The sequence below is a fragment of the Prunus mume genome, linkage group LG8, assembly GCF_029339155.1.
Source record: "Prunus mume cultivar Tortuosa linkage group LG8, ASM2933915v1, whole genome shotgun sequence".
NCBI lineage: Eukaryota > Viridiplantae > Streptophyta > Magnoliopsida > Rosales > Rosaceae > Prunus > Prunus mume.
This window is the reverse complement of record NC_142705.1, coordinates 7,801,678-7,828,403: the sequence shown is the minus strand read 5'-3', so window position 1 is coordinate 7,828,403 and position 26,726 is coordinate 7,801,678. Positions and strand designations below refer to the sequence as shown.

The 26,726-nt window shown below is 38.5% G+C and overlaps 6 protein-coding genes across 7 annotated transcripts; 3 read left to right on the top strand and 3 right to left on the bottom strand.

Annotated features, from left to right (window-relative positions):
• Nucleotides 1-1,484, bottom strand: GGPS1 (geranylgeranyl pyrophosphate synthase 1). The gene is given in 2 exon segments (XM_008243401.3): nt 1-270; nt 273-1,484. Coding segments are annotated over 2 exon segments (1,107 nt in total). The 5' UTR covers nt 1,333-1,484; the 3' UTR covers nt 1-223.
• A 1,311-nt stretch (nt 1,485-2,795) lies between these two features.
• On the bottom strand, nt 2,796-6,473 carry LOC103340039 (dolichyl-diphosphooligosaccharide--protein glycosyltransferase 48 kDa subunit-like). The gene is made up of 13 exons (XM_008243404.2): nt 6,058-6,473; nt 5,827-5,963; nt 5,611-5,736; nt 5,322-5,375; nt 5,090-5,203; nt 4,840-4,895; nt 4,692-4,733; nt 4,283-4,358; nt 4,025-4,096; nt 3,792-3,917; nt 3,605-3,709; nt 3,100-3,183; nt 2,796-2,999 (listed from the first exon to the last, which is right to left on the bottom strand). Exons 1-13 carry the CDS (start codon nt 6,323-6,325, stop codon nt 2,952-2,954), a joined length of 1,308 nt encoding a protein of 435 aa, XP_008241626.2. The 5' UTR covers nt 6,326-6,473; the 3' UTR covers nt 2,796-2,951.
• An 890-nt stretch (nt 6,474-7,363) lies between these two features.
• On the top strand, nt 7,364-10,435 carry RCE1 (RUB1 conjugating enzyme 1). 2 transcript variants are annotated; one of them, XM_008243405.3, is made up of 6 exons: nt 7,364-7,504; nt 8,457-8,570; nt 9,206-9,314; nt 9,681-9,759; nt 9,876-9,992; nt 10,075-10,435. In XM_008243405.3, the coding sequence occupies exons 2-6, from the start codon at nt 8,462-8,464 to the stop codon at nt 10,210-10,212; spliced, it is 552 nt and encodes a 183-aa protein (XP_008241627.1). In that variant the 5' UTR covers nt 7,364-7,504; nt 8,457-8,461; the 3' UTR covers nt 10,213-10,435. The 2 variants fall into 2 exon arrangements, with proteins under 2 accessions (XP_008241627.1, XP_008241628.1); XM_008243406.3 differs by having other exon boundaries at nt 7,499-7,615.
• Nucleotides 10,436-10,557: 122 nt separating this feature from the next.
• Nucleotides 10,558-13,598, bottom strand: LOC103340041 (Major facilitator superfamily protein). Its single transcript, XM_008243407.3, has 4 exons — nt 13,340-13,598; nt 11,910-12,533; nt 11,583-11,758; nt 10,558-11,444 (listed from the first exon to the last, which is right to left on the bottom strand). The coding sequence occupies exons 1-4, from the start codon at nt 13,420-13,422 to the stop codon at nt 10,846-10,848; spliced, it is 1,482 nt and encodes a 493-aa protein (XP_008241629.2). The 5' UTR covers nt 13,423-13,598; the 3' UTR covers nt 10,558-10,845.
• A 4,712-nt stretch (nt 13,599-18,310) lies between these two features.
• LOC103340042 (protein BZR1 homolog 1) lies at nt 18,311-20,995 on the top strand. Its single transcript, XM_008243408.3, has 2 exons — nt 18,311-18,873; nt 19,552-20,995. Exons 1-2 carry the CDS (start codon nt 18,649-18,651, stop codon nt 20,278-20,280), a joined length of 954 nt encoding a protein of 317 aa, XP_008241630.2. The 5' UTR covers nt 18,311-18,648; the 3' UTR covers nt 20,281-20,995.
• A 3,540-nt stretch (nt 20,996-24,535) lies between these two features.
• LOC103340043 (anthocyanidin 3-O-glucosyltransferase 5) lies at nt 24,536-26,617 on the top strand. The gene is made up of 2 exons (XM_008243409.2): nt 24,536-25,654; nt 25,743-26,617. Exons 1-2 carry the CDS (start codon nt 24,688-24,690, stop codon nt 26,198-26,200), a joined length of 1,425 nt encoding a protein of 474 aa, XP_008241631.2. The 5' UTR covers nt 24,536-24,687; the 3' UTR covers nt 26,201-26,617.
• Nucleotides 26,618-26,726: the final 109 nt, after the last annotated feature.

The window sequence follows — 26,726 nt, the reverse complement described above, 5'->3', positions numbered from 1 at the left end:
TTCATGCAAAAGAAGTATATAAAAAAAAGTATAATTTGACCCAACCCGGTGGAAGCATGATATGCTAACTGTAACAAATCTCACCTGCTACACTCATCCTTTTTCTCCAACACAACATGAATTAAATGCTAAGCTCTACTCTTTTTTTTTTATAAATTGACCAAATTTCAGAGATTTTAATTCTGAAAAACAAAGGACTCTAAAATTACAACAAAAGGGTTCTTTAGTTTCCCCTGTGAGCAATGTAATTAGCCAGAGCAATTAAAGGCGCAGCCTTTCAAGATCGAAACCAGAGAGCTGTTCCTTGGCGTCTTTAATGAGCTTCTCAGCAAACTCCCTAGATTTCTCAATCCCCAATAGCTTGGGGTACGTGACCTTATCAGCCAACAAGTCCTTCCCTGCCGTTTTGCCCAATTCCTGTGAAGACTTGGTCACATCAAGAATGTCGTCGACGACCTGAAACAGCAACCCAATGTACCTCGCAAAAGTCCGGAGCTTTTCGGTTTCTGAATCCGACCCGCCTCCCAAAATGGAGCCCAGAACCACCGAACACTCGAGCAAAGCTGCGGTTTTGTGGAGGTGGATATATTCGAGCTGCTCCAGCCCCACATCGGCCAAGCCCTCTGAGTTTAAATCCACCACTTGACCCGCCACGAGCCCTTCAGCCCCGATTGACTTCGCCAGTTCCTCAACTGCTCTGATGATTCTCTCAGGCGAGACGCCGACTGTGTTCACGGCGATGTGCTCGAAAGCGAAAGCCAAGAGGGCGTCGCCGGCCAAAACGGCGACGTCCTCCCCGAAAACCTTGTGGTTTGTGGGTTTTCCGCGGCGGAGGTCGTCGTTGTCCATACACGGCAAGTCGTCGTGGATCAACGACATGGTGTGGATCATCTCGACGGCGCACGCAGCGGGCATGGCCTGCGAATGGGACCCGCCGACGAGCTCGCAGGCGGCGAGGCAGAGGACCGGCCGGACCCGCTTGCCTCCGGCCAACAGAGAGTAGCGCATGGCCTCGTGGATCATGGCCGGGTCTCGGAGTGGAACGGCGGCGTCTAAGGCTTGGTTGACCAAGTCGGCAGTTTGGAGCATGTAGGACTTGAAATTAAAACTGGGTTTTGCTGATTCTTCATCTTTGAGGGTCTGTTGCTTGGTGAGAATTGCAGAGACGGAGAAAGGGGAGGTGGACCGACGTCGTTTTGGGGGTGCAAATGAAACGGGCATGTTGGTCTTGAGTGGGTGGACGAGGCTGAAAGTTTGGGATCTGGATCTGCCTGCTTGGTTGAACATTGAGCAGGTTTGGATTTGAACCCATGTGAGATTCAAGCAGCTCATATTTCTGGAATTTTTTTATTTTGGGTTCAATCCAATTTGCTCAAAGATGGTTGCTTTGCTCTGAAATTTCCGCAATGGTGGGGATGGGAGGATGGATTTACAGTGTTATATTGGTGTGGAGGGTGAAGACAGTTTTGAGAGTAATCATAGGTCCTTCCAATTATGCAAAGCTCACATTCCCGTTTTGGAATTGCAAAGAGAGAAAGAAAGAGTGGCAGTCTAGAGAGAAAAAGTGTAAGAAGGGTGGTAGGGGGGAAGTGGTAAGAGCAATACAGAGGCCAACCAATCAAGTTGGGGGAGGAGGCCTAGGTGGCAAGGATAGGGTTTTGGGTTGGGTGGAATTGCAAGGCTCTGTGACAATTGGCATTTTAATGATTCATATACAAACTTTCTATGTACATGTGGTTTTGTTTGTGCAATCCCACCACGTACCAAAACAACACAGATACCTTTTATTTATTTATTATAATTATTATCTGATTAATAAGAGACTCTTTGGAATCTTTTTTTTTTTTGGAAAAAATAATTGGCAAAAAAATTGAAAATGGTTTGCGGCTGAACGGCCAGGGCATCACGTGCATTTCGTTTTACAGGTTCAGTGTCTTTTGGGCCTTAATTCTTATTCAAATGTTTTTTCACTGATCAACCATGCATCAAATCAAATCAAAATATGAACGCGTCTTTTTTGTAGCACAAGAAACAAAATGTGTTTATGTTGTGACATGGATGCGTCAAAGAGCCAAGGTTTTCCAAGAGATGAGGAGACAACTCACTAACAAAATTGACTCTATTTGTTAAGAGACATGGAAATGCTCCAATTACCATTAACTAAATGATGTTCCAGTCTTCATCTTCAATTTGTGTAAGAAATATTATTGTGTTCCCTCAAGTCAAGCCGAAAATGTTTACAAGTGTGAATCTCGATCTCCAAGAAGACTCAAATTTGGTCCCATGTTACAGTGAGTGAGAGGTCACTTTCCCATTTCTTTCCTGCATGCATGCATCCGACCCCATGATTGATAATTCATTCACATAATGAAATTAAAATACCAAGATTTTTTCCTTTTTTAACAGGGACATTTAAAATGAATTTGGGAAAAAGGAAAAAATCTGTGGTTATTAAAATACCAAGATTTTTTCCTTTTTTAACAGGGGCATTTTTCATAATGAAATTAAAATACCAAGATAATTCATTTATAAATTTGGAAAAATGTCCACGTTCAAATCCCCCTCCCCCCTCTCTCATACCATCCCACAAACAACACGAGCAAGCAACCACTTCCTTTAGAATGACCTTTCGAAGTGCAGGATAATGGTTATCAAGAAAAACAAAGGACTAAAAAGTCAGATTTGAGTCGGCACCTGCTAAATTTGTGGATGCTTGTCTATTTTTGGCTTTTGCACCGAACGACCAAGTGGCCGGCCAACACCACCTCTGTGGGCAGGCCAGGCAGCAACTGCAATGCAAACAACATTTTTGGGATAACGCCAATTTGTAGTTACAAGGTCAGTATTATGCCATTAGCTATCAGAAGTCTCTCAAAACAATGTTAACAAGAAAACTAAGGCAAGTGATTTAGAGGCATGGCCAATGCAAAGTTTTCTCGTGCATCGGCATTTTACTTCTTGTACATGAAGACAATGCTGAAGATAAAAAACCCAGCCATCTGCAAAAAGTGAAACCAAACAAACATTTATCGAGAGGTAAGTGCAGATTTATCGACAGATAAGATCACAAGAGGAGAGAGAGAGAGAGAGAGAGAGTACTGTAGTAAACGAAGCTCCATAATACGGGAAAGCTGTGGTTATAAATCGTTCATATTCATTATGCCGGAAAGGCCGTACAGGGATCTGAAATTTGAATTTTCCATAGAAGTAACATGAGAAGAACAATCTTGTTATAACAAGAATAGACTAGTTTTAAAATCTTATAAGGTTTCGCTAATTAGCAGTTGAGCACCATAACTACCCCCACAACAAACAATGGACAGTTTCGAACTGTCATGTTTTTTACATCATATTATCTTATTATATCAGACAATTGCCATTTAACTGCCCAACTATTTGATCCTTCTTTCATGGGAGCTCATAAATTTAGAGTCAATGATTTACTCTTTTTTTTTTTTGGGGTAAACAATTAGTAATGGAAACTAGAGCTCTCATACTACAATATGATCAAGCTAGTAGTGGAAAAACAGATCATAAAATTTATAAAGCCATAACAACAATCAAACTGCTTTGTTAATGAAAGGTGTCTAAACCAAAAGCTGACCTGTTTGGAAAGGGATAAGCTAGTGTACCCAAGCCTGTTATACTCAACCTTAAACTGGAAAACCCCATAAACATCAGGGACCTTGAATGACGTACGGTACAGTCCCTGAAAAATCAAATATGCACGTGAACAAAGATGTTCTAGATTTGGTAAATCAAGTCAAAACATGGTCTTGGGATAAGAATACCATCTGATCAGTTGCCAGAGTTTTTAGCACATAAGGGCTCATCATGAAGAACTGCACTTGAACATCACCAGCCACATATGGTTCCCAGCTCTTTCCAGACCACTCGTATATCTCAATGGAATAAACCTGCAAATACAAAAGACTAAATGATTCCAGTGCATTCCCTCTGTTTAGAAATTCAGCAAATATACATACATATATGTATATAGATGATAGCTGTGTTGAGGCATTACCAGATCATCATTAATTCTATAGACTGCAGGTTCATCAGTTTCTCCAACTTTGTGGTGTCTAACATTGACAGCCTGAAAATAAAGGTCATGAATTAACACAGCAAAGACAATGCACAAGGATAAATGATAAACAAATACCTAAACATATCAAGTATAAATTGGAAGTAAATGCATTGATAACTGTAATATCACAAATTCAAAGCCTCATTTAACTTGTATATCTCAATGTAACAGTTCACGATATATAATGAACCTCACCTTTAGATGTCCCCTTTCATGGAAGATCCATTTGCTAAGTTCAGTCACAAACTGTTCATTACCAGACTTTTCATATCTGTCATCAAAAGTTTCAGGATAATGTGAATTTTTTTGCCTTGATCAAGCCACTTTGGAATTAGTATCAAACCATTTTCAGCACAAACAAAAGGACAGGTTACATATGAGTCCATGAGAATGAAAGAGAGATAACAAAAGTATTCAATGGAAGCTTCCCGGAGTCTTCAGCACTTAAGATTACATAGATTCTGTCTTTCTTGAAAAAAGAATATAAATGCAAGTAGGTTTGCTGTGTGTTCAACTATATGTAGGTAATAAGTATGAAAGCAGCATATAACCAAAAGATAATGGGATAAGTAATGAAAAGCAGCAATTTAAAGATTTTACTCACTTCTTTGAGCTCCCAGCCTTCTGCACAGCTGATTTGAACAATCTGAATCACAAGCAGAAATCAGAAGTAAATCCTATAAATGAAAAACAATTAAAGGACAGAGAAACCACAGTGATAAATGAATTCAGATAAACAATTAGATACATACTGGTTGCTAAACATATCTACAGAGCCTGAGATCAAAATCCGAGCATTGTTTCTAGCCTGCAATTCAAGATTTCAAAATGACTCCATCAAGTTCAACCAATGTGGCAGGTGACGGTGTGAAAAGGAACATGAAGAAAATGTCCCAATTGCTCACAAAAGACTTTCACATTGTGTTTCAGAGATGGAAGCAAGCTTAGGTGGAGGTTCATATAATAGACAAACATTGTTTCCCGAACACAGAAAGAACTTACTTGCAGAACAGAAACTAATGAAATAGCAGATCCAGTGAGTGATGGAGGATAGGACAATTTGGCATTTGGGCTGGCAGAATATGCTGAAGGAGATGCTGAAAGAACTTTTAAAACCTATGATTATACCATAGACCACAGAAAGAAATAATCCGTTATCTCAACGCCATTTAAAACCCACTGAAGAGGTCATAAGCAAAAGAGTTCAGAACTTCAAATGCAGATTGGAGCTTACCAAGCTATTAGAAGCACTTAACGAATGTGCAATCCCTTTGAAAAGTACAGGGGCCTGTCGCATAGAATGATAATATATAAGACATTTTAAAATATGACCATTGAAGTGATCGATACCATTTTTGCGTAATGATATTGAATAATAATCTAAAACACAATGCAAAGTACTGAAATCAGAGAGCAAGGAGTTTATAACCAGCAACACATTTACCACGTTAGATTTAAGCAATGTGGGCATATGTAGCAACAAATTATCTAGTAAGAAAATATGTTCATGAAACTAAACTGACCTCGATCTTATTCTTTCCCAGAATCACATCAGATTGAATAAAGTCATCGCTGGCAATCAATGTATGGTCCCCTTGGGTCCCCAACACGGCGTAATTGGTGTGGTCGATAACCACAGCTGATGGATCCTGCACCAAATCAAAACCATATTCATCAATGACATTACTTTCTACTTTCCATTCTTCTAAATTGACCAAATTATGAACAATACAGCAAACCTCATCGAAATCGACCCCGCATTGCCTTGCAATACTGCGAACCAAATCAGATGCAGAGGCACCAGCTGCCAAGATCAAGTCGTGCCCAGAGTCAACGAAATCAAGCACAGCCTGAAAATCCACAGCTCCTCCAAACTCTTAAAACCCAAACAAAGAAAATCAGATTTCATTGCATATAAAGGAATTAACCAAAATGTGTCATTCTTAGGAGTTTCTGATTGATGAACTTACGGTGGGCGGTAGGAGAGAAGAGAACGAGGCCGTCGTACAAGTACTGGCTATAGCGCTGGAGCGAGAGGGTGGGGTCGTCGGCGAGCTTGAAGTCGAGATCGAAGCCGCGGGAGATGAGAGAGTGGAAGAAGATGGAGTGAGAGGATTGGAGAGAGAGGTCGTCGAGAAGGACTAGGAGGCGCCTATTGGTTGGGGCTTCGGGAGAGAATGAGTGGCAGAGAAAGGGGAGGAGTGAGATTAGGGTGACGAAGACGGAGAGGCTCGGCATTGTTGGTCTCTGTTCTCTGAGCTCTGTGGTGGTTAGGGTTTTGCAGAGTGGGCACTGACCGTTGAAGACGGGTTTTGGCGCAAGGACTTCGTTCGTTGATCTGCGCGTGTTGGGTTCATTTCCAGTGTGGAATGCACACACGTGCGAATTTTACTTCACTACCTACAAAATAATATTTTTGAATATTTTGGAAACCATTTATATATACAAGTACAGGTTTGAAGGAAACGGGATTGATTATATCATAAACAATGGTGATTAGATATAAAAGAAAAGTGTATTAGTATAGTGAAAACTAGTACGTAAAAGGCGGATAGCTCAAATGGTTACGAATAATTACTTTGCATTCGATGTATTGTGAAAACTAATACGAAAGAACTTAATAAAGAGAGATAATTCATCATTCTACCACGAAAGTAACTTCCCTGGTAAGAAAATGTCAATATCTTCACCTAGTGTAAAAGTTACATTTTATCATTGAAGCTACAAACCCAGAACGTTCATACATTTTTTTAATTATGTAATTTTGAGTAGTTTATTTCAAGCATGATTTTTGGAAGACTAATTTTACCAATTGGGCCTTCATCCCTAGCTTCAACAAGTTTGGGCCAACAATTTTCCTTTAAAAAAAACTAAAAACAACAACAAAAAAGAAGTCTAATTCTAAACACGACAAGTAAGCATTGCCGAGTTTGAAACTTGCTTCCTTATCTCTCAGAGAAAATAAATGGGAGTTTCACTAAAACACCCAAAATGAGGGTTGAAATTATAAAAAAACTCAAGCACTATTTAAACATATAAACACACCCAAAACTCATCATTACACACACTCAAAACCCATTTATAAAGACACCCAAAAAGTTGATTTTGGGGTTGATTTTAGGGTGCTTATGTTTAAATAGTGCTTGGGTTTTATAAATACATATCTAGTATTGGGTTTATTTATAAATTTGTAAAAATAAATAGCGTACAAATAAAGCAGCACGACTGAACAGTTTGTCCCCACACCGACGCATCTCTATCCCAATAAATCAAGGCATAAACCCCAGAGACGCTTAATTGGCTAAGTTCTCCAAAACCCCGAAACGACAGGTCGTTCTATTTCCAAATCCGTCTCTCTTTCCTCACTTTCCTACTCATCCACCACACCCTCTCCTTTGCAAGCTTCTTCTCAACCAGGTCAGCATCTACACATCGTAATAATAATATATACATATAAATGTATACGTATCTGTCTCCAAGTCTATTTCTTTCCTTTGCCTTGTTAGATTTTCCAGGAATTCCATTCAGGTGCTTAAAGGACTGAACTTTTTTCTGCCCTAACCCGTATTTTGTTTTTTGTTACTTTTGTATGATTTATTATTGTACCACTTGGGTTTTGGCATCTGATTGGATAATTGTGTTTGTAAACTTGGAGGGTTTATTGGGTTTTAGCTTTTTGAGCAAGATTTGATTTTTTTTGTCTCCCTGTAACTGTTTATGAAATTTGTTATTGGCTTCACTTCTCCTTTTCTTGTTAATATGACTTCATACTTTATTTCTTCTTTTTATGTGATGGACTTGTCTTAATTTGAAAAGGCATTACTATTGTGAGGATTTTGTTACTGTTTGAGATCATTGTTATGGTGATTAGAGATGAGATTGTAATTTGTTGGAGAATATCATCTTTAATTTCATGATTTTGAGTATAAAGCTGTCAGTGAATGGACAATTGTATTGCCATTTAGCCTGATAGGGCCTCAAAAGAAAAAAGAAACGAAAAACAAAAAGAAAAGCAAAGAAGATGAATTAAAGGACCGTTCACCAGTGAATATTGAGGTTTCTTGACTTCTTGTTTTTTGGTTGGTGTGTACTAAATTTTGATTTTCATTTGGTTATTTTTTACTTCATGTTCCACAAGAAAAAATTGGCCTGCTTGGCATATCTTCTATAGTTCTGTTTAGATTGATTCACCCCTTACTTTAGTCTACTTGTGTGTGGAGATTCTATGTCATTGTTTTTCGATGTCACAGATTCTTTGTCTCACGATCTTTTTTTGTTTTCAAGCTACCAGTGTGATTGTTGTTATTAGCACAAAACTATAACACCCCTTTAGGCCATTTAGGATAATTGTTTATTTTTTTATTTTCAGGAGATATGATTAGGCTATTCAAAGTAAAGGAGAAGCAGAGAGAACTTGCTGAAAATGCCAATGGAGCATCGCATGTTAAGAAGCAATCTGCTGGGGAATTACGTCTTCATAAAGGTTTTCCTTCTCTCTAATGATCATATCCTTTGATTTATTTGAAGCTCTTACTTTTCAATATTCTTCTAGCTTTTGCATGCCCTTCATTTCTGATTCCAGAAAGAGTTTGTTGATTGTTTAAAGCAATATGGATCAGTCCAGTTAGATGGTTTCCATAATATTGACAGTTGTATTGCTTTTTGGGTTGAGTGGTTTTTGAATGATGATATAGAACATCCTTCTTGGTCCTCGGTTACGCAATAAGAATTATATAAAGGGTTCTCAGGTTGGTGGTGCTTTGAAGAAAATTTAGAAAATAACAGTTTTTAGAAAATGGATTAACCCCCTGGACTGCTTAATGTGTATCTTTTTGTACATCAAGTTGATATATCAAGTTGAGATAAGTTTATGCTGAGTACAGAGTCATTATCCAATTGAAATTTTTAGCATTCTTGATTGCATATTTAAATGTTGGTGCTACAATAAGTCATTATCCAAAAATGCTATAATTTGGTTAAGGAGGCAGGTTTTATACTGCTTCTCTTGCTGAATTATTTTTACTGGTTTTTTTGGACTATGCGTGCAGTTTTATTGTTTCACTAAATTTGACCATCCATTCATTTTTTAAAAATTACTTCTTGTGGCATCTGATGCAGATATATCTGAGCTGAATCTACCAAAATCTTGTAACATTTCTTTTCCTAATGGCAAGGATGAGCTGATGAACTTTGAGGTTACAATTCGTCCAGATGAAGGCTTTTACTCGTAAGGATTTTTTCTACTCTTTGTGTGCAGAAGTTTCTTCAAACAAAGCTTTTGTCACAACTGCACATACTAATTTTAGACACGTATCCTTTGTCTGAGAAGCTGGGTTAACTTTTTGTTTTCCAAACACACATACACCGCATATCACTCACACAAATATGTCTACAAATATACTTGTGTGCGAGGATTTTCAATTGCAAGACACTGCAGCCATTGTTTTCTATGTAATGAAGTCAACACGAACACAAGCAATGGTGTTGAGGGTTATCATATTGTTGTTTCTTAGCAGAATTTTTTTTTTTTAAACCTCATGTAAAATTAGCATAATGATTAGTTTTCTAAGTTCTCTTCCATTTGTTGTTACAGAGGTGGTACATTTTCGTTTACTTTCCAAGTTGCCCCTATCTATCCACACGAGGCACCAAAAGTCAAGTGTAAGACCAAGGTAGACTTGTGCATCATATATGTTTCACCGTTTCTTGTTTAACTTAAATCATGTCTTCTCTTTTATTTTATCGCTTATATGATCCATTGCCTCTACATCGTACAACCCACTGACAGGTCTACCATCCTAATATTGACTTGGAAGGGAATGTCTGCCTCAACATCCTACGAGAAGATTGGAAACCTGTCCTTAATATAAACACTGTCATCTATGGATTGTATCATCTTTTCACGGTACTATCTTGATAGTCCTCTGTGATTTGTTACTATTTGGTATCTGAATGTTGCTTATTTTTCTCTTTAATTTTGTTTGCAGGAACCAAATTATGAAGATCCCCTAAATCACGATGCAGCTGCAGTGTTGAGAGATAATCCCAAGATGTTCGAGTCTAATGTAAGAAGGGCTATGGCTGGTGGGTATGTGGGGCAAACCCTCTTCCCAAGGTGCATATAGCTATTGTTTGGTAGCACCAAAGTGTCAATTGACATATTATCAATGCTTGAAATGCAAGTGGGGTTGTAATATTTGTTCGCAGATTGCATTTTCTTTGTTCTTTTTTCCCCCTTTTTTTTTCCTTTTAATTAAATCAATGGAGTTGGGCGCTTTAAAATGTATGTCACTGTAACTTTTGGGATGCTTTGTATCTTGATGTGTAATAAGGATAGGTTGGACACAATGCCTCTCTCTCTCTCTCTCTCTCTCTCTCTCTCTCTCTCTTACAAAAGTACGTTTGATTCTTTCCTGATGAGCCTTTCAGATGTGTCATGAACTATTCATGGCATGCTAAACCATTCCAAATATGTAAGACATTGGTTCCATTGAACATAATCACTCCCGAAAGTGGCCTAACCATTAAAGAATCACAAAATCTAGCGTGCAAACAAAATTAGCTTTGGTATCAGATATCTTTTAGTATCGAAATTAAAGCGTGGCTTCTCTAACTAGTCACCGTATTGCAGCTGAAGGCAAGACTAGGAGAAGACTTGGAAGACCAGAATCTCCAGAAATGCCGTAGGCTTGGAGAAGCCACATAATACTTCTCACTTTTCATATCATTGATTGCTCCTTCAAACTAAGAATGACTTCTCACCTCATCTCTTCCTCTTTCACACTGGCCATTCTAGCATTTTCACGGTCCTTCCTGAAAAACAAATACAACGGCGTATAAAACAAGCAACACAAGCCAAATGGAACAGCCATCATTGTAAGAAGCCCTTGAGATAATGCAAAGGCCTCCCGGGTAGACCCGTTAATCGGATCCACTGATTTTGCATCGTAACCAAACATCTTCTCTGAAAGAATTCCGACCAAGGGAGCTGCAAAAGAAGAGAACGATCCTTCGAAAGCACGATCAAAGGCATAAATCATGGTTCGGTGTTTGATGGGGACAACCTCAGCAAACATAGGACCATTTGCAGCAGTAGCATTCCAGCTGATAGTGAGACCCATCAGCAAGAGGGTGACAGCAAAGGTGTAATAGCTGCTTACTGACTGTGGGATGACTTTAAGTAAGAACCATGAAAAGGGGATGCCCATGAAGGCGCTGAACTGAGCACACATGATGCGGCCTGAATGAGGGTAGATTCGTGACATTCGATCTGCTATTAGTCCTCCAAGAAGAGAACCCATAGCACAGCCAACCGCAAAAAGACTAAGGAGGGCTGCTGTGCTGTTGTGATCAAAACCTGCAAAATTGAATTAGAAGACATCATATGTCATGAAAGTAGAAGTTTGAAAATTCGAAGCTCAGAAAACAAAAAGGAGGGCAGAAAGGATAATCAGCAATTGTTTCATTGAAGTATGGAATTTGCGGTAGTGCTTACCGATCAATTCAAACCACATAGTGAAGAACACCATGGCAGTCCATGGTAGCGAACCAACAATACCCTGCAAAACAATTATTTGGAACGTTTGCACTTTAACAACTGCCTTCATGGCCGTCCAAGACTCGAGCCAAACTGATGCTGCACTTGTAGGGCCCTTAATTATCAAATCTTCCCTGCAGCATAAGGTAACCAAATCACCATATATTGATGAACTCTTTCTCCAATCACAAACCAAAGTCACCACATCTATAACTTGTTAAAGAATTTGAAAGCTGATATAATAGACAACAAATTTAAAATGTATGATGAAATAATTGCCCGTACCTATCAGAACTATGGTCGGTACCATGAGTGAAATTAACTGTTTTTCTTGGGTCAACCACAAACAAGAGAACAAGGAACCCAATTAGTGAACTTAGTGATGCCATCAGAATGAAAGCACAGCGCCATCCTGGTACATTCCAGTATTGTTCACCAGCCATAAGTGTGGCCAGAACACCACCTCCAATGCCACCCAAGGAACCAACAAGGCTCACCATCCCAAATCCAGCCCCTCTCACTCCATCCTTATAGCTATCAGCAATAAAAGACTGAAGTGCTGGTATAACAATTGCCAATCCAAAACCATTCACTGCTCTCCAGAACGCCACTTGAGCGAAAAGCCGGCTTGCACCAACTGCAGCGGTTGACAAGGCCCAGCAAAAAGTCCCCATTGCCAGAACTGTAGGGCGATCATAATTAATAACTAGTACACCTGCAAGGGGTGATGCCATTCCCTGCACAAAGTTCCTAATGAAAGTGAGATAGCCCAGGTCAGATGGTCCAGCATTGAAAGCCTCACTCACTTCTTTGTAAACTGAGGGGAGGAGATTTTCATCGGCACGCTCCATTATAGCAGCAAAGTTGATAAGAATGAGGGACAGAGAAATCCCAAATATCTTTCTCGTTCTGTGAAAGAAAGGGATACATATGAAGAAAGGATATAGAAAGCAGCTACATGGAAAGCATAATTCTTGAGTAAACCTTCATCAGCCATACAAGCACATACATCAGAAATTCTATTCAATCCAAATTTCAAAGTGGATCAGAAATATGCAGGATGGTTTTCCGAAACAATCATATTAAGTAATCATCCATATAGAGTATCATGTGTTGACAATCCCTTCAATGGTTTATATTTGGACATGTAACTTTGAAACAATGTACAGTTTGAGAAATTAGTAACACCACAGATAGGACCTTAGCCACATTGTGAGGAAAAACATTATTGCTAGAGATATTTTGATTGCTTTGAAGGTTTTCCTAAAAGGGTACACCAAGTCAGCTGCTTTGAATAGGGAGAGGGACCAATCAATTAATGAACTCTCAATCTGAAAACTCAGCAAAACACATTCCACAACCAATCAATTCAAAGCAACATAGCCATGAGAATGAATCAATTATAGTAAAAAGAAGATAGAAAAAGATGCCAAGTCATATACACGAGAAAATTTCAAACTTTTTAAAACTATCAATAAAAATTGACACTTAAAAGTAAAAAGGGAAAGGCAATTGCTTCAGACATCAAGAACTCAATAGCACAAGCAAATTTTCTACCAAAATAATTTTTTATACAAACAAACACATTGAGCCACTGACAAAACAGACACATATGCATGACCCATGAATCCCAGAAAAGGGAAAAAAAACACTTCCAGAAACTAAGGAACGACAACATGGGAAGAATCAAAGAAACGATGGTGACTGTAACTCACCTCATGGCTTGCAAACTTGTGAAAAAACCAGGTTTCGATCGAGAAGAAGTAGATGGGTATGTGAAGCCCCGTTTAAGGCCCATAAACCAGAACCAAAGAAAGAGTTAAGAACCCACCAGCCCAAAGAAACCGGGAAGGACAAGTCCTCTGCATCTATGGCGGATCTGAGACACAACACAATCTGACTTCCCACGGTCTCGTCACCAAATTGCCAAACGAATATTCAAAGATTGTCGTCATGGTATCGAGTTATTTACAATCGGATTTATCGGATTTGATTTGATTATATCTTTACTTATGGTCGTTTTCAAAACATGCGCGTCTCCAATTGTTATTGTTTATTGACTTTCATGCACAAGGCGGGGTTCGATTTCGTCCGTTGGATACGATGATCCAAGACTGACGTGGAACCTGCACAAACGGCTGCGTCTCTTTTTTTGTCTTTTATTTTGGGTAAACTTCTGACCCTTTTTTTGGGAAAGGAATGCTGCTACGTGTAACCATGATTTCGGGCCTGTTTAGATGGATATCTATTGCCCCATTAAAGATGGGCCGTCCTCTAAAATTTCAGACTGTTATATCACATTTGGGCCAAAATCGAATTGAAACTTAATCAAGATTTTCTTCTGTCTTTTTGACACAAGCGCTAGACTCACGGAGATTTGAACACATGAACTCGGGTGCCGGGTAACTAATCTTGCCCAGACTTTCTTCTGTTTCCCTTTTTTATTTAATTGTAACAAAAAAAAAATAATGAAGGCAATATTCTATTAATAATAGGGACTCTATCACATTATGCTGCACGTAATTGTTATTTTAGAAAAATAAAAACATTGGGTGGTTTGCAATAATACTAAAGGCAAAGAGCACGTGGGGCTCTTGTCCGAAGTCATTGTCGGATTAGCAAAGACCACATCAAAATGATTAAGCTTTGCACTGTATATAGGCAATGCATGAACAATGTTCTTGGAACAATAATTTAAAGAAATTATTATTTTGTTAAAGAAAAAAAAAAGCAAAACTGTCAATAAAAATAATTGATTAATTGAGATTTTTGTTTCAATGTGTGATTAATTTGAAACCATTACAAATTTTTTATTTTTTTTTATTTTAAAAGTTATATGCATACGAACGTATGAATCATGATGACAGAGTACACGTCACCTTGTGCATTGAAGTTAGGGAAAAATTATGGTTATAATTATGAAAGCAGAATTGCACTTTGGAATAATTAAGACTGGATTATAAAAGTGTTTAATTATAATTAATTGGGAAATGGTTGGGCTTAATGGACCCCCACGTGGTCTCTTGGACCAATGAAGAAGACCAATAAGATTACTCACTTTCTAGGAAAACGAAGATACACGGGCATTGGTCCCCGCCAAAACGGCACCGCACGGCTCTCTGTCCCCCGCACGTGTGCCAAGTCCCGTTGCCTTCACGCCTCACGACCTGACTTGGCCAGCTTAGCTTGGCGGTCGGTCGGTCCCTTTCCCTCGCAGAAACCTTAGCTGGATCCGCACGTGCTCCTTGTAATTAATTGAGATTTAAGAGTTAAATGCATATTAAAAGCTTAGTTGTTGTTCTTAATGCATTTCGTGACATCTTCAATTGTTGCACGTATTTCCAAATAGTTGAGCAACAACAATTGGCCATTCGTTGAATGGCCATTCAGTGCTGCTGTCTATTTTGCTTCTTTTAGTTTATGATTCTTCTAATTTGTAGACAATCAAAAATATATATTCAACATTTTCTCCTGTGAAAAGTATAATTGTTGATTGTCTGAAATTGATTCTCAAGTAAATGTTTCTAACTTAGTTAGCATGATCAAACGAGTAGAAATGCTTCAATGACAAATCAATGGAATACACGAAGGTCAAAGAGTGTAGGAGAATGAGAATTCTAATTTGTGAATCATATGTATAGTAGGTGGACGTTAAACCTAAGATTGATATATGACTATAATTTTTTTTAATGGTTACCATGTTGAGTTAATTTGTATCATTCTCTAAGATTACAATTCTACATCATCCTTAAATTCTCTCTTTTTTATATGTCAAACTTTTAGTTAAACATCGATCGAAAATGGTTCACACACATGTACGTGCACCCCTTTATTTCAAATTAGTGGTCAATTCAATCCACTTAAATTCAAACAATCAACACTAAGTCCATACTTGAGATCTTTGTTCTAATTTCACATCTTCCTTAAAGCGGTTGTCAAAATGGACTTAACCCCATACTTATATGAAGCTTGACTCTAGGGCATTTACCCCAACACCACCTAAATTCTTATATAAATTTATAATTAGATTAGGAAAGCCTTGAGAATTTTTGCTAAGCTTTACTTATTACATCCATCCATATATATATATATATACACACACATGTGTTGGACAAAAAATATATATACACATGTGTAACTTAAAAATATGTAGTACCATAAATTTATTAAAGGTTTATTTATGGATATGCCCATTGTACTTTCAAAATAGTCTCCGATGACCACATATTCTTTGAAATGTCTTAATATACCATCTATACTTTCATTAAGTGTCTCACGTAAGCGATTCCGTCATATGTAAAAGAAGCTCCATTAGCTGATGTGGCCCCCCTTCTTTTCAATCCCTTAACAAGAGGAAGGAATTGTTAGTCAGGTTGATAAAAAAAGGGAATCTGGGAGAAGAATATTAGGTTGAGAGAATTTCATATTTGGGAATCTCTAAAAGAAGGGCTCGAATATTTGAATGGGGAGGAATGCTGATTTTTCTTTGTGTGAATATTGATTGAGTGTGTGTGTTGGGTTATCTGGGAAGGGGGTGGGTTGTGTTGTGTTTGCCATATTAATTTCAGGTCTAAAATCTTCACATTTTGGCATTCTATTTGAATCTTGGGTTTGCCATATCAAATTCCTCATTTTCTCAACCTGACTAACCCTTCCTCTTCGTTGTTAAAAGGTTGAAAAGAAGTGGGGGCCACATCAACTAACTGAACTTCTCTCAAATATGACAAAATTACTTACATGAGATACTTAATGATAATATAGATGGTATATTGAGACATTTTAAAGAACATGTAGTAATTTGAGAATATTTTGAACATAGCAATTATTAAAAGATTCACGTCAATCAAATATTGGAGGAAAAATTACCAAAAAAATAAAAATAAAGAAAAATAGGTGGTGGGAGCCACATTCACGTGTAGAGCCAATGGTGGACACGTTAAAGGTCGTAGTGGTCCCTGTAGACGGATGGGGTGGTAGTGGGGTTTTGTGTCGCACGTGTGGAGCCGACTGACACTGCAAAAGTACCATCCAGTCCAACATGATTTGGAGGCTATTAAGAGGCGTGGGCCCTACACTTTTTTTGTTCTGAATTCTGAGCTCTTTGTTTGTCCGTATCTGTACCGTTCAAACTGAACATCACGTCAGAGCAACCCCAAATACCGGAGCGAGAGAGAGAGAGAGAGAGCATCTTCTAATCAATCAATTAGTGAAAAATATAATCCTGTGCGCGCAGTAGCACATATCCATTCTAATTGGTATTGTTGTAATTTTTAGGCCTTGGTTTGATTTTATAGCGATGTACTGTTTGAGGGTTGTAATCATTAGTTTGTTTGGTAATGGAAGGAGTGCTCTATTAGGAGTTATAATTTCTTCTTATCGCTTCATGCAAGGAGAGTCGACTACTTGGTTAAATTAATTAACCCTTGAAAGAGTAAAAATGTTTTTCCATGGATGGAGCTAAAATTATAAAATTATTAGGAAAATAGAGGGGCGAAGGCCACCCTTGTGTGTTCACCTAATCCCCTTAACGTGTGTCTACTTTATGTATTTGGTCCTCCATTCTAATAATATAATATCACTTTTTTCCTATCCAAATTTGAGAAAATTGAGAATTAGCAAAGAGAGGTGATGATAATATTTGAGGAGTGAATTTGAAAGGTGTCGATAATATACTTAATATGGCATTTTCAGTTAGTATTAGTAGACGCTTTTTATTATGCATAAGATCTCAAGGAATTAAATAAAAGAAAAAGAAAAAATAGAGGTGCACAAAACAGTTGGAGAATAGAAACCCTAGTAGTACCTAACTAATCTACCTCAGTTTGCTAATATCATTAAAACCAATGGAGTCGGGCATGATCACTTGCCCGGTTTTAGAAATGGACCTACAGTGTTTTCTGATACAGTAGGAAGGAATACAGTGTTTTTCTAGCCCCGAACGAACACAAACATTTTGACTGGTCTTATTTTTGTGTGGCTGTGATTTGCTGGATCTTAACATGACTCCCCCTTTTTTATGATTTTATAGGAAAATATTTACTTCATTCATGAACTCATACTTTCTTGCAAATCGGAGTTTAACATATGTGTATAAACTCTCCTTTTTGTGTTTTTGAGAAATTATTTTTGTATATGATATATGTCAATTCATATTTTGCACAAGGAGACAAATAGTATCCAGAAAAACTTAAAAATTCACATAATCAAATATTTAGATTAGTTTTGAATACTTGTAGTCATCCACAAATCGAATGTCTTAAGTAAATTTGAATACACCAATTAGCTCTTAGTTTAGTGATACTTCTCTCCCCAATGTTGAAAGATGTCCTAAGTCAAAACCCCCAACACTCATTGATATTTATTAAAAAAAAAAAAAAATTATAGGTCACTCGTGAAAATCTACAAACTTACGGCATTTGAGTTTATCACTTACATTCTTACCCCTTTTTTTTTTCCTGCTTACGTTTGGGCTTATTTCAATCGAGCTCAAAGATTTTCATCTCTTCCATTGACACACCATGTATTTTGAGTGAACATAAATACCAATGTTCGAGCTTAAATTGTTAAGCCTCACAAGTAGTTTTATATTATAGGAGAAATTAATCCCCATTTTCATGTCTAAACTCTAAGAAAGGTGGTAAAACCTAATTGCCCTTATTTGTGTCTCAGAAATCTCATGGGCAGATAGATTGCAACTTGCATGATATGTGTGAATAGGGAGGGAAGAGAACAGATCGCGCAAAGAAAAAAAGAAAAAAAAGAAAAAAAGAAAAAAAGAAGGGGAGTTGCATTTCTCCTCTTCATACAATAATACTCCCTTCGAATAAAGAAAGCACTTTCCTCGTGAGAGAGGCAGAAAAATAGTGCCCTTCTCTTCTCTTCTCTTCTCTTCCCACTGCAACACAACACAACACACCACACCATCTCTCTCTCTCTCTCTCTCTCTCTCACAAGAAAACTGAGAGTCCAGAGAGAGAAAGCTCAAAGGGTAAGCAGGTGGGTGACCTGACCCGGAAAAGCTAAAATGACAGGGGGTGGGTCGTCGGGGAGGTTACCAACATGGAAAGAGAGGGAGAACAACAAGAGGAGGGAGAGGAGGAGAAGAGCCATTGCTGCAAAGATATACTCTGGTCTCAGAGCTCAGGGCAGCTACAAGCTTCCTAAGCACTGCGACAACAACGAGGTCTTGAAAGCTCTCTGTGCTGAAGCTGGCTGGGTCGTTGAAGAAGATGGCACCACATACCGCAAGGTTTGGATTCTTGTCCTTGTTATTCCGATTCAGCTGAATCAGCTCTTTTTTAGATTGGGTTTTGCTTTTCGTGTTCATAGATCTGCATGCACATCATGTTGAATCTGTAAATCCTCGCCTTCTTGCTAATCTCCCTGTTGGGTTTTGATCTTGGATCATCATTGGAGAAGAAGTTGAGCAATTTTTAATTGTTTGAAAGATTTTATATTTTTTCGCAAATTAATCTGTTCCACTAAATGCAAAACCCCCCCTTTGATTTTTGTTTTCTCTGTAATTGAATAATAGCACAGGCATGTTGCATATCTGTTTCTCTGTTCTGGTATTGCTTTGAGCTAGGATCTGGACTATAATGAAACGGTCTTTTCCCCTTTCGTCTCTCACTAGATTTTGTTACTTAAAAAAAAGGGATATGCATTTGTTCTGATTTGTTGATAGTTAAGGATGAAAAGGTTGTGATTTGGTCATGTAATTTTGTTTTTGAATTGTGGGTGAGATCTGTATCCAGCAGGTCATCAATTTGCCCTGATTCATATGCTAATATGTTGAAATCCAATTTTTATTTGAACAAAAGACCCTGATTTTCAAAGCAGACTTTTTGTTATTATTTAGCTTTCTGTTAATCCATTTCTTCATTCATATTGTACTTGTTTAATTATTGAATGTCTATTTTGGATACAGGGATGCAAGCCATCTCCAATGGAAATTGCAGGCACTCCAACAAATATGAGTGCATGTTCCTCTATTCAACAAAGCCCACAATCCTCAGCTTTCCCAAGTCCTGTACCATCCTACCATGCCAGTCCATCCTCCTCTTCCTTCCCAAGCCCAACTCGTTTCGATGGAAACCCCTCCTCTTACCTTCTTCCGTTCCTGCGTAACATAGCTTCCATTCCTGCAAATCTTCCTCCTCTTAGAATATCCAATAGTGCGCCTGTAACTCCACCTCTTTCTTCTCCAACCTCTAGAGGTTCAAAGCGAAAACCTGACTGGGACTCCCTTACTAATGGCTGTCTAAACTCCTTGCGCCACCCTCTTTTCGCAGCTTCTGCCCCTTCAAGCCCTACACGTCGCCACCATCTTACACCTGCCACAATACCAGAATGTGATGAGTCTGATGCTTCCACTGTGGACTCCGGTCGTTGGGTCAGTTTCCAGACAGGGGCACCATCAGTAGCTCCACCTTCACCCACATTTAATCTTATGAAACCAGTGGCTGAGCAGAGTGTTCTTCAGAACACTATTAATGGGCATGGGGGAATGGCGTGGGGGAACACTACAGAGAGGGGACGAGGTTCAGAATTTGAGTTTGAGAGCGGCACACTGAAAGCTTGGGAGGGTGAGAGAATACATGAGGTAGGGGTGGATGATCTGGAGCTTACACTTGGAAATGGGAAGAACCATGTTTAAGCTTCCACAGGAAGGTTTAGCTTGAGAATGTGTATAACCAGGAGGGAAGATCTTAAGATGTTATCTGGATTTCACTGTGCATTTCTCAGTGGTAATTGGTTATCTTTGCAGCTGAGTAGCATTGCTTGGTGTCTACTTTGATTTCTGCTACAATTGGGAGACTTCAAAATCTTATTTGGTGCATCATGTATTTCGTTAAATGTACAGTTTACTCTCTCCTGGGGTTGTTACAGAATCAAATCCTATCGAATTTGTTGGTTAAAGAGCAATGTTTTGGGCACACTTCACAGAAGGCCTTAAATTCTGAAATCTTTCATGTGGAGAGGAAAGACCAAAGCAAGTTAAAATTTCGGGGTGCCATCTTCACTCAGTTATGTGTGAAATATCTTCTTCAGTTCTTCATTGGTCATAGGCCCCTAATTAAGTTGTCATCAGTGGGATAGTCTCTCCAGCTTGAAGCACATAGAATGCATCTTCTCTGGAGCACATACTCATTTGTAGACACTATTGGAGAATCACATTCTCAAATTTGTTGAAGGTAGTTATTTTTAGATCTATCTTGTCAGAAAATAGTCTCTTTCTTTTTACCTTTAAGTACTGTATTAGCAATTCATGACATCGATCTTTCATTCCATGTCTAAAGTTCTTATTAGATCTTCATAACTCGAACCGGGAGTTCGGTGTTTTTAATTAAGCTCGTTTCAGATATTTTTAACCAGGGCTTTTAAAAGCTAGGTGTTTCTAATTAAGCTTCTTTTGGATATTTCTAACTGAGGGTTTTAAAAGCTAGGTGTTTCTTTCAGTCTTTCAGAGAAACAATGAACCATAAATTGGGAGGACAGTGGGGGCTGGTGAGATCTGCAATAAGTTTGAATGTGATTTTCTTCTGTAGGGCCATGTCCTTGTGCCTGAAGGTTTTGATTTCTTATCTATTCAGATGCAAGTCATACTGAGCTTCCCCGTAGCTTGTTGCCTTGTTGTGAGTTGTGTCTGTGTGGGTCAAAAAAGCATCTTAGAACGAAACCTCCTAGCGGGCCCTTTGCCATGTGATATGTGTATCTTATGAATCCCATGTGACCTAAGCCACGCTTGATGTCTCAGTGTACCAACCAATTCAATAACTTTGCTTCCCAATTATTGGTGGATCTGCTTTTGACTGCATTGCTCCCTCAAGCAGCCCTGCAGTTCAATAATCGATATGAATCTGTTCTTTTCCATCTTTTGCACCCAGCGAGTTTTATTCATATAAATATTGACAAAAATAAAAAAAAATTATTCATATAAAGAAAACCCAGTTAGAGGAATAGCAGGACAACACTTTTTGGGTTGGTCACTGACATTGTAGATAAGATAATTGGCATGATAAAGAGGAGAGTTTCTAATTTCTTGCGGGTCAGTTTATGCCAGCCTTTATCAAATAGCCGTGTTCGGGTCAGTCGCTCATGTGGGAGTGAGCGGTTTCCAACCATTTATGCATCTGCGACCCATAATGAGAGCCGGCTATTTACATGTGGGTGACTCTCTAGCAAAATCCTTAAAGTGAATGTATACTATAATGCTAATCCAAGCTGAGCACAAGTCTGCTATAAATGATCCAGCCCTGTGATGTGAGTAAATACTTTGAACCACGCAAAAGCAACTCAAAAGTGTTTCACTCTGCGAATTTGATCGTCCCAAAAGGAGCCTAGAGAATCTTTTACATATTACATGGCTGATGATTTTTTGGATGATATGTGAACCCAAAAGAGAGCCTAGAGAATCTTTTAAATATTTTCACCTGAAGTATCTTCAATGAGCTTGGACCTTTCAGACCAAAAAAAAAAGCTTGGATCTTCTTCCCAATTTAGAATTACTGTCACTTTTAAAAAAAGTTGTTTATGTTGTGCTTTGAAAATAATTAGTTATAAAGTAAAGCAGCTCCTTATTTAGTAAACAATATTTTTAAAGTGCTGTTAGTACAAAAAACAGTGTCAAAACCTTTTGATAAATTTTAATATAAAATTGTTGTAACTGTGAATAATGACTAAAATAGACATGATATTAAAAGTGTTATGTACTAATCATGTGGTGGTAGTGGTAGTGATAGAGTGGAGGTAGTGGCGGTGATGAAGGTGGAGTTGGTGGTTGTGGTAGTGGTGGTGGTGGCGGTGGTGGGGATGGCGATTGTGGAGGTGGTGGTAGTGGCAGTATGGTGGTGGTTGTAGAGGTGGTAGTGGATGTGGAGATTTTGGAGGAGGAGGTGGTTGTGGTGGTGGAGGTGGTGGTGGAGGTGGAGGTGGTGGTTGTGGTGGTGGTGGCGGAGGATGAGGAGGAGAAGGATGTGGTGGTGGTGGTGGAGGTAGTGAATGTGTTGGTACAAGTGGTGGAGTTGGATGTGAAAGTGAATGTTGTGTCATTTTTAAAAATGAATGATGGTATTTGGGAATTAAAAAAATTCATTAAAAGTTCATCTCTACTTCTTTTGAAAGCAACTTTGAAAACAACTTAGAGCGCTTTTAAAAGTCAAAATTGCTTTTAAAATAATCGAGATATTTTATTTTTACCAAACACCTTAAATTCTTAACTTTAAAGTGAAGCAGATTGACCAAAAAAAGCAATTCCAAAATTCCAAATGGCCTTAGGAAGCTGAATAGGCATTCTGCTCCTATGACCAAAGTCGCACTGACCAGTGGATCTCTGTAGCTATTGGAGGCCTTGAAATCATGAAGTCTAGAGCCCATACTGAAGCACTCTTTTGCCAAGCCCAATAAAAACTCATGTGGTCTTATTGGTGCGCACACCACACAATATATATCTATATGGTTAATGCTAACATATTTTTTTTCTAACCTTATGAAATTATTTGTATGATGACTAAAAATGCCTAGAGGGGGGTGAATAGACAAATTTAAAATTATAATCAATGAACAAAAAATAAACTTCGATAGTAGGATTGATATGACTTATCAATCCTAAAATGTGTTAAACATAAAATAAAGGAACACACAGAGAATTATTTTACTTAGTAAAAACCCACCTATGAGGAAAATCCACGAGACTCCTCAATCCAACACAAATCCACTATAAAACAATAATTACAAGAAGTACTCATACACTTATCCTAGACACACTTTCTAAATAATGTTTATCAACTTCTTTGTAACCCAACTTCTGTCACTGAATGATCTTTCGACACTCCTTATGTTGAACGCAATATAAGTCACGATTGCTTCAAGCTCGTTGGAGAAAAATTGCCACTACGGTCTTGGTGCCCTCAACAGTATGAGTCATCAAACATGCAAATAAATGCAATATGCATGATTAAAGTGTTTAATAGATTACAAAGTAAATATGAAACATTTGATGATTTATCTCAAATATATGCACAATAGTATTTGAAACAAGAAAGCACACCATCTTTTTATACGTAACTCATTCTCCTTTTTGCAAGTGAAGTCCACCACGCCACCTGAACAATCTCTTGCAATTGATGAGATTTGATTCTTAGAATCATATTTAATTTTGTCAGCTTATGCATTGTCACAGATGGCTTTGACTCCAAACGATTGTTAAACAAGAAAACAATTTACACATAAATTTATAAAGTGATAGGTATATGTTTAGAAAATAAAAAATATAAAAATTTATATTAGACAAGCCCGTAATAATATAATAGAGGAGAGATAAAAGCCACTCCTCCAGAGCCTAGGAGTGGCTCTGCCTCTGATGCTAGTGTAGATGGTGATGTACTATTGACATAATTTCATTCTAAAAGCTACCATTCAAACCCATTGACCTAACATCACTTACTGTTGTATTGTTGACGTGTGTGGTTTTCTTCGGAATGATTACTTTTTCATAATTTCCATAAAAAGAGCACTGCCATATTCTCTAGAGACTAGTCGCTTTCCTTGCCGTCACCAAATTTGACTCAGAACGTCCTGCAGAAAAATTCTCGCCATCTGCCGAGTTCCAAGTTTTGCAATTTATTTGACACTTTGCTCCCTTTTAATAATTCACATGAATATTATATCAAGATTGCGATCAATTATCCTTTTTAATTAGATTATCATCTAATTCCCCCTACCCAAATAAATAAATAAATAAATAAATTTAGTTCTATTGATTCATCATCTTCATTATTCCATTTTGGCACAGCTAATTCAAATCAGCATGACAATAACTCAAAGTAAGCAACGTACTTCACACGTTTATTAGTTTAATTTAATTACAATATCTGATACTGATATATTGTGGATTTATAAAATAAATTTAAATAAATTGATACCCGAAATTGTAAGTCCCTTCCACTACTTAAAGCCCAGCTACGCACTTTCCCTCAGGAAGCAAAAGTCCAGAACTAAGCCATTGCTCTATTGGTTTGTGGACACATATCTGCCACCTCTTTCAGTGACATATACGATCACCATGATCTCAAAGCCACATGCTGCCATCCTCTGCAGCCCTGGCATGGGCCACCTTATCCCTGTCATTGAGCTCGCAAAACGACTTGTCAACCACCACAACGTCACCGTCACCATCTTCGCCGTCCAGTCCAATACTTCCAAGGCTGAATCCGAGCTCCTCAAGGCAGCCACGAGCCCGAAATTCTGTGACATCATTGAACTCCCACTGCCGGACATTTCCGGCCTCCTTGACCCCGACGCCGGTATCGTCATGAAACTCTCAGTCATGATGCGAGAAATACGACCTGCTTTTCGGTCGGCAATTCTGGCCGAGGACTCTCCTCGTCCCACCATCCTTATCGTGGACCTCTTTGGCACTGAATCTCTCCCCATTGGCGACGAGCTTGGGGTTCCCAAGTACGTTTACATTGCTTGCAATGCATGGTTCTTAGCGTTGACTGTCTACGTGCCAATTCTCGATAAGGAAGTGGAAGGAGAGTACGTGGATCAGACTGAACCGCTGAGGATCCCGGGTTGCAGTCTGGTTCAGCCTGAAGAAGTGTGTGACCCGATGCTGAACCGGGCCGACCAACAGTATTTGGAATACGTACGGATGGGGGTTGAAATACCAAGGAGTGATGGAATTTTGCTCAATATCTGGAAGGATTTGCAGCCCAAAACATTGGATGCATTCAAAGATGAGAGCCTCTTGGGTGGAGTGGTTAAGGTGCCGGTTTATCCTATTGGACCTTTGACGAGATCGGCCAAATCAGCCGGTCCAACAGGTTTAAGGGACGGCGACTTGTTTAACTGGCTGGACAAGCAACCCAGTGAGTCTGTGATATTTGTGTCATTAGGCAGCGGGGGAACTTTGACCTACGAGCAAATGACAGAGATGGCGTGGGGTTTGGAACTGAGCCAGCAAAGATTCATTTGGGTTGTTCGACCACCCACCTCAAAAGGCGCAGATGCTGCTTTTTTCACTTCAGGTCATCTCTAATTTTGTAAATATATCATCAACTATTTTAGATGCTCATATTTTCATGAACATTGACACTCAATACCTTACTTCATCAGGAAAAGGAGATGATGACCCGTCGAGCTATTTGCCCGAAGGGTTCTTGACCCGAACCCGAGAGATTGGGCTGGTTGTGCCTATTTGGGCTCCCCAAGTGGACATCTTAAGCCATCCATCAATAGGAGGGTTTTTCTCACACTGCGGCTGGAATTCAACCCTAGAGAGCATCATCAATGGAGTGCCAATGATCGTGTGGCCTCTCTACGCAGAGCAGAGGATGAACGCCACGTTGTTGAGTGATGAGCTTGGCGTGGCCGTGAGATCTAAAGTTCCTCCATGGAAGGGAGTGGTTGAAAGGGAGGAGATAAAGAGAATGGTGAGAAAGATAATGGTGGAGGAAGATGGGATTGCAATAAGGGGTAAGGTCAACGAGCTAAAACGGAGTGCAGTCAAAGCTTTGAGCCAAGGTGGTTCTTCGTATAATGCACTGTCTCAAGTGGCAAGTACAACTAAATGAGCATTAATTCTGCTTTTGATGTAGGACAAGATATGGGTTAATTCTGATGGGAAATATTAAATAAATAAAGTGGTTTAGAAATGGGAAAGAAATTGTGTTAGAGCGGAAAATTTCGATTAAGTATCAATTATGGTGCTAGGAAAAGAAGGAAGGCATATCGTTGGGATTTTCGGATTGCTTGAGCAAGTTTGTAGCACTATGGATTGTTGTAAGATTTATATTTTATTTTATTTTATATTTCAAGAATAAGTAGTCTATTAGGATTTCAATTTTTTTTTTAATAGTTAAGTTTAAGGAATATTATGGAACTTAGGGTTTCCTATGATTTTAGTGTTTTTTTTTGGTTTTCTATTGAAGCCAACTCTTGTATTTATGAATTTATTCATATTATTAATAAAATTCAAAGACTTTTCTCTATTTGCCGATGGATTCTATATCGTTGATGAATTTCAGCCTTATTGTTTTAGAATTATTGTTCAATTTCCCTTTACACGTCCTTCAGTGATGCGTCACGCTTGTTGTTTTT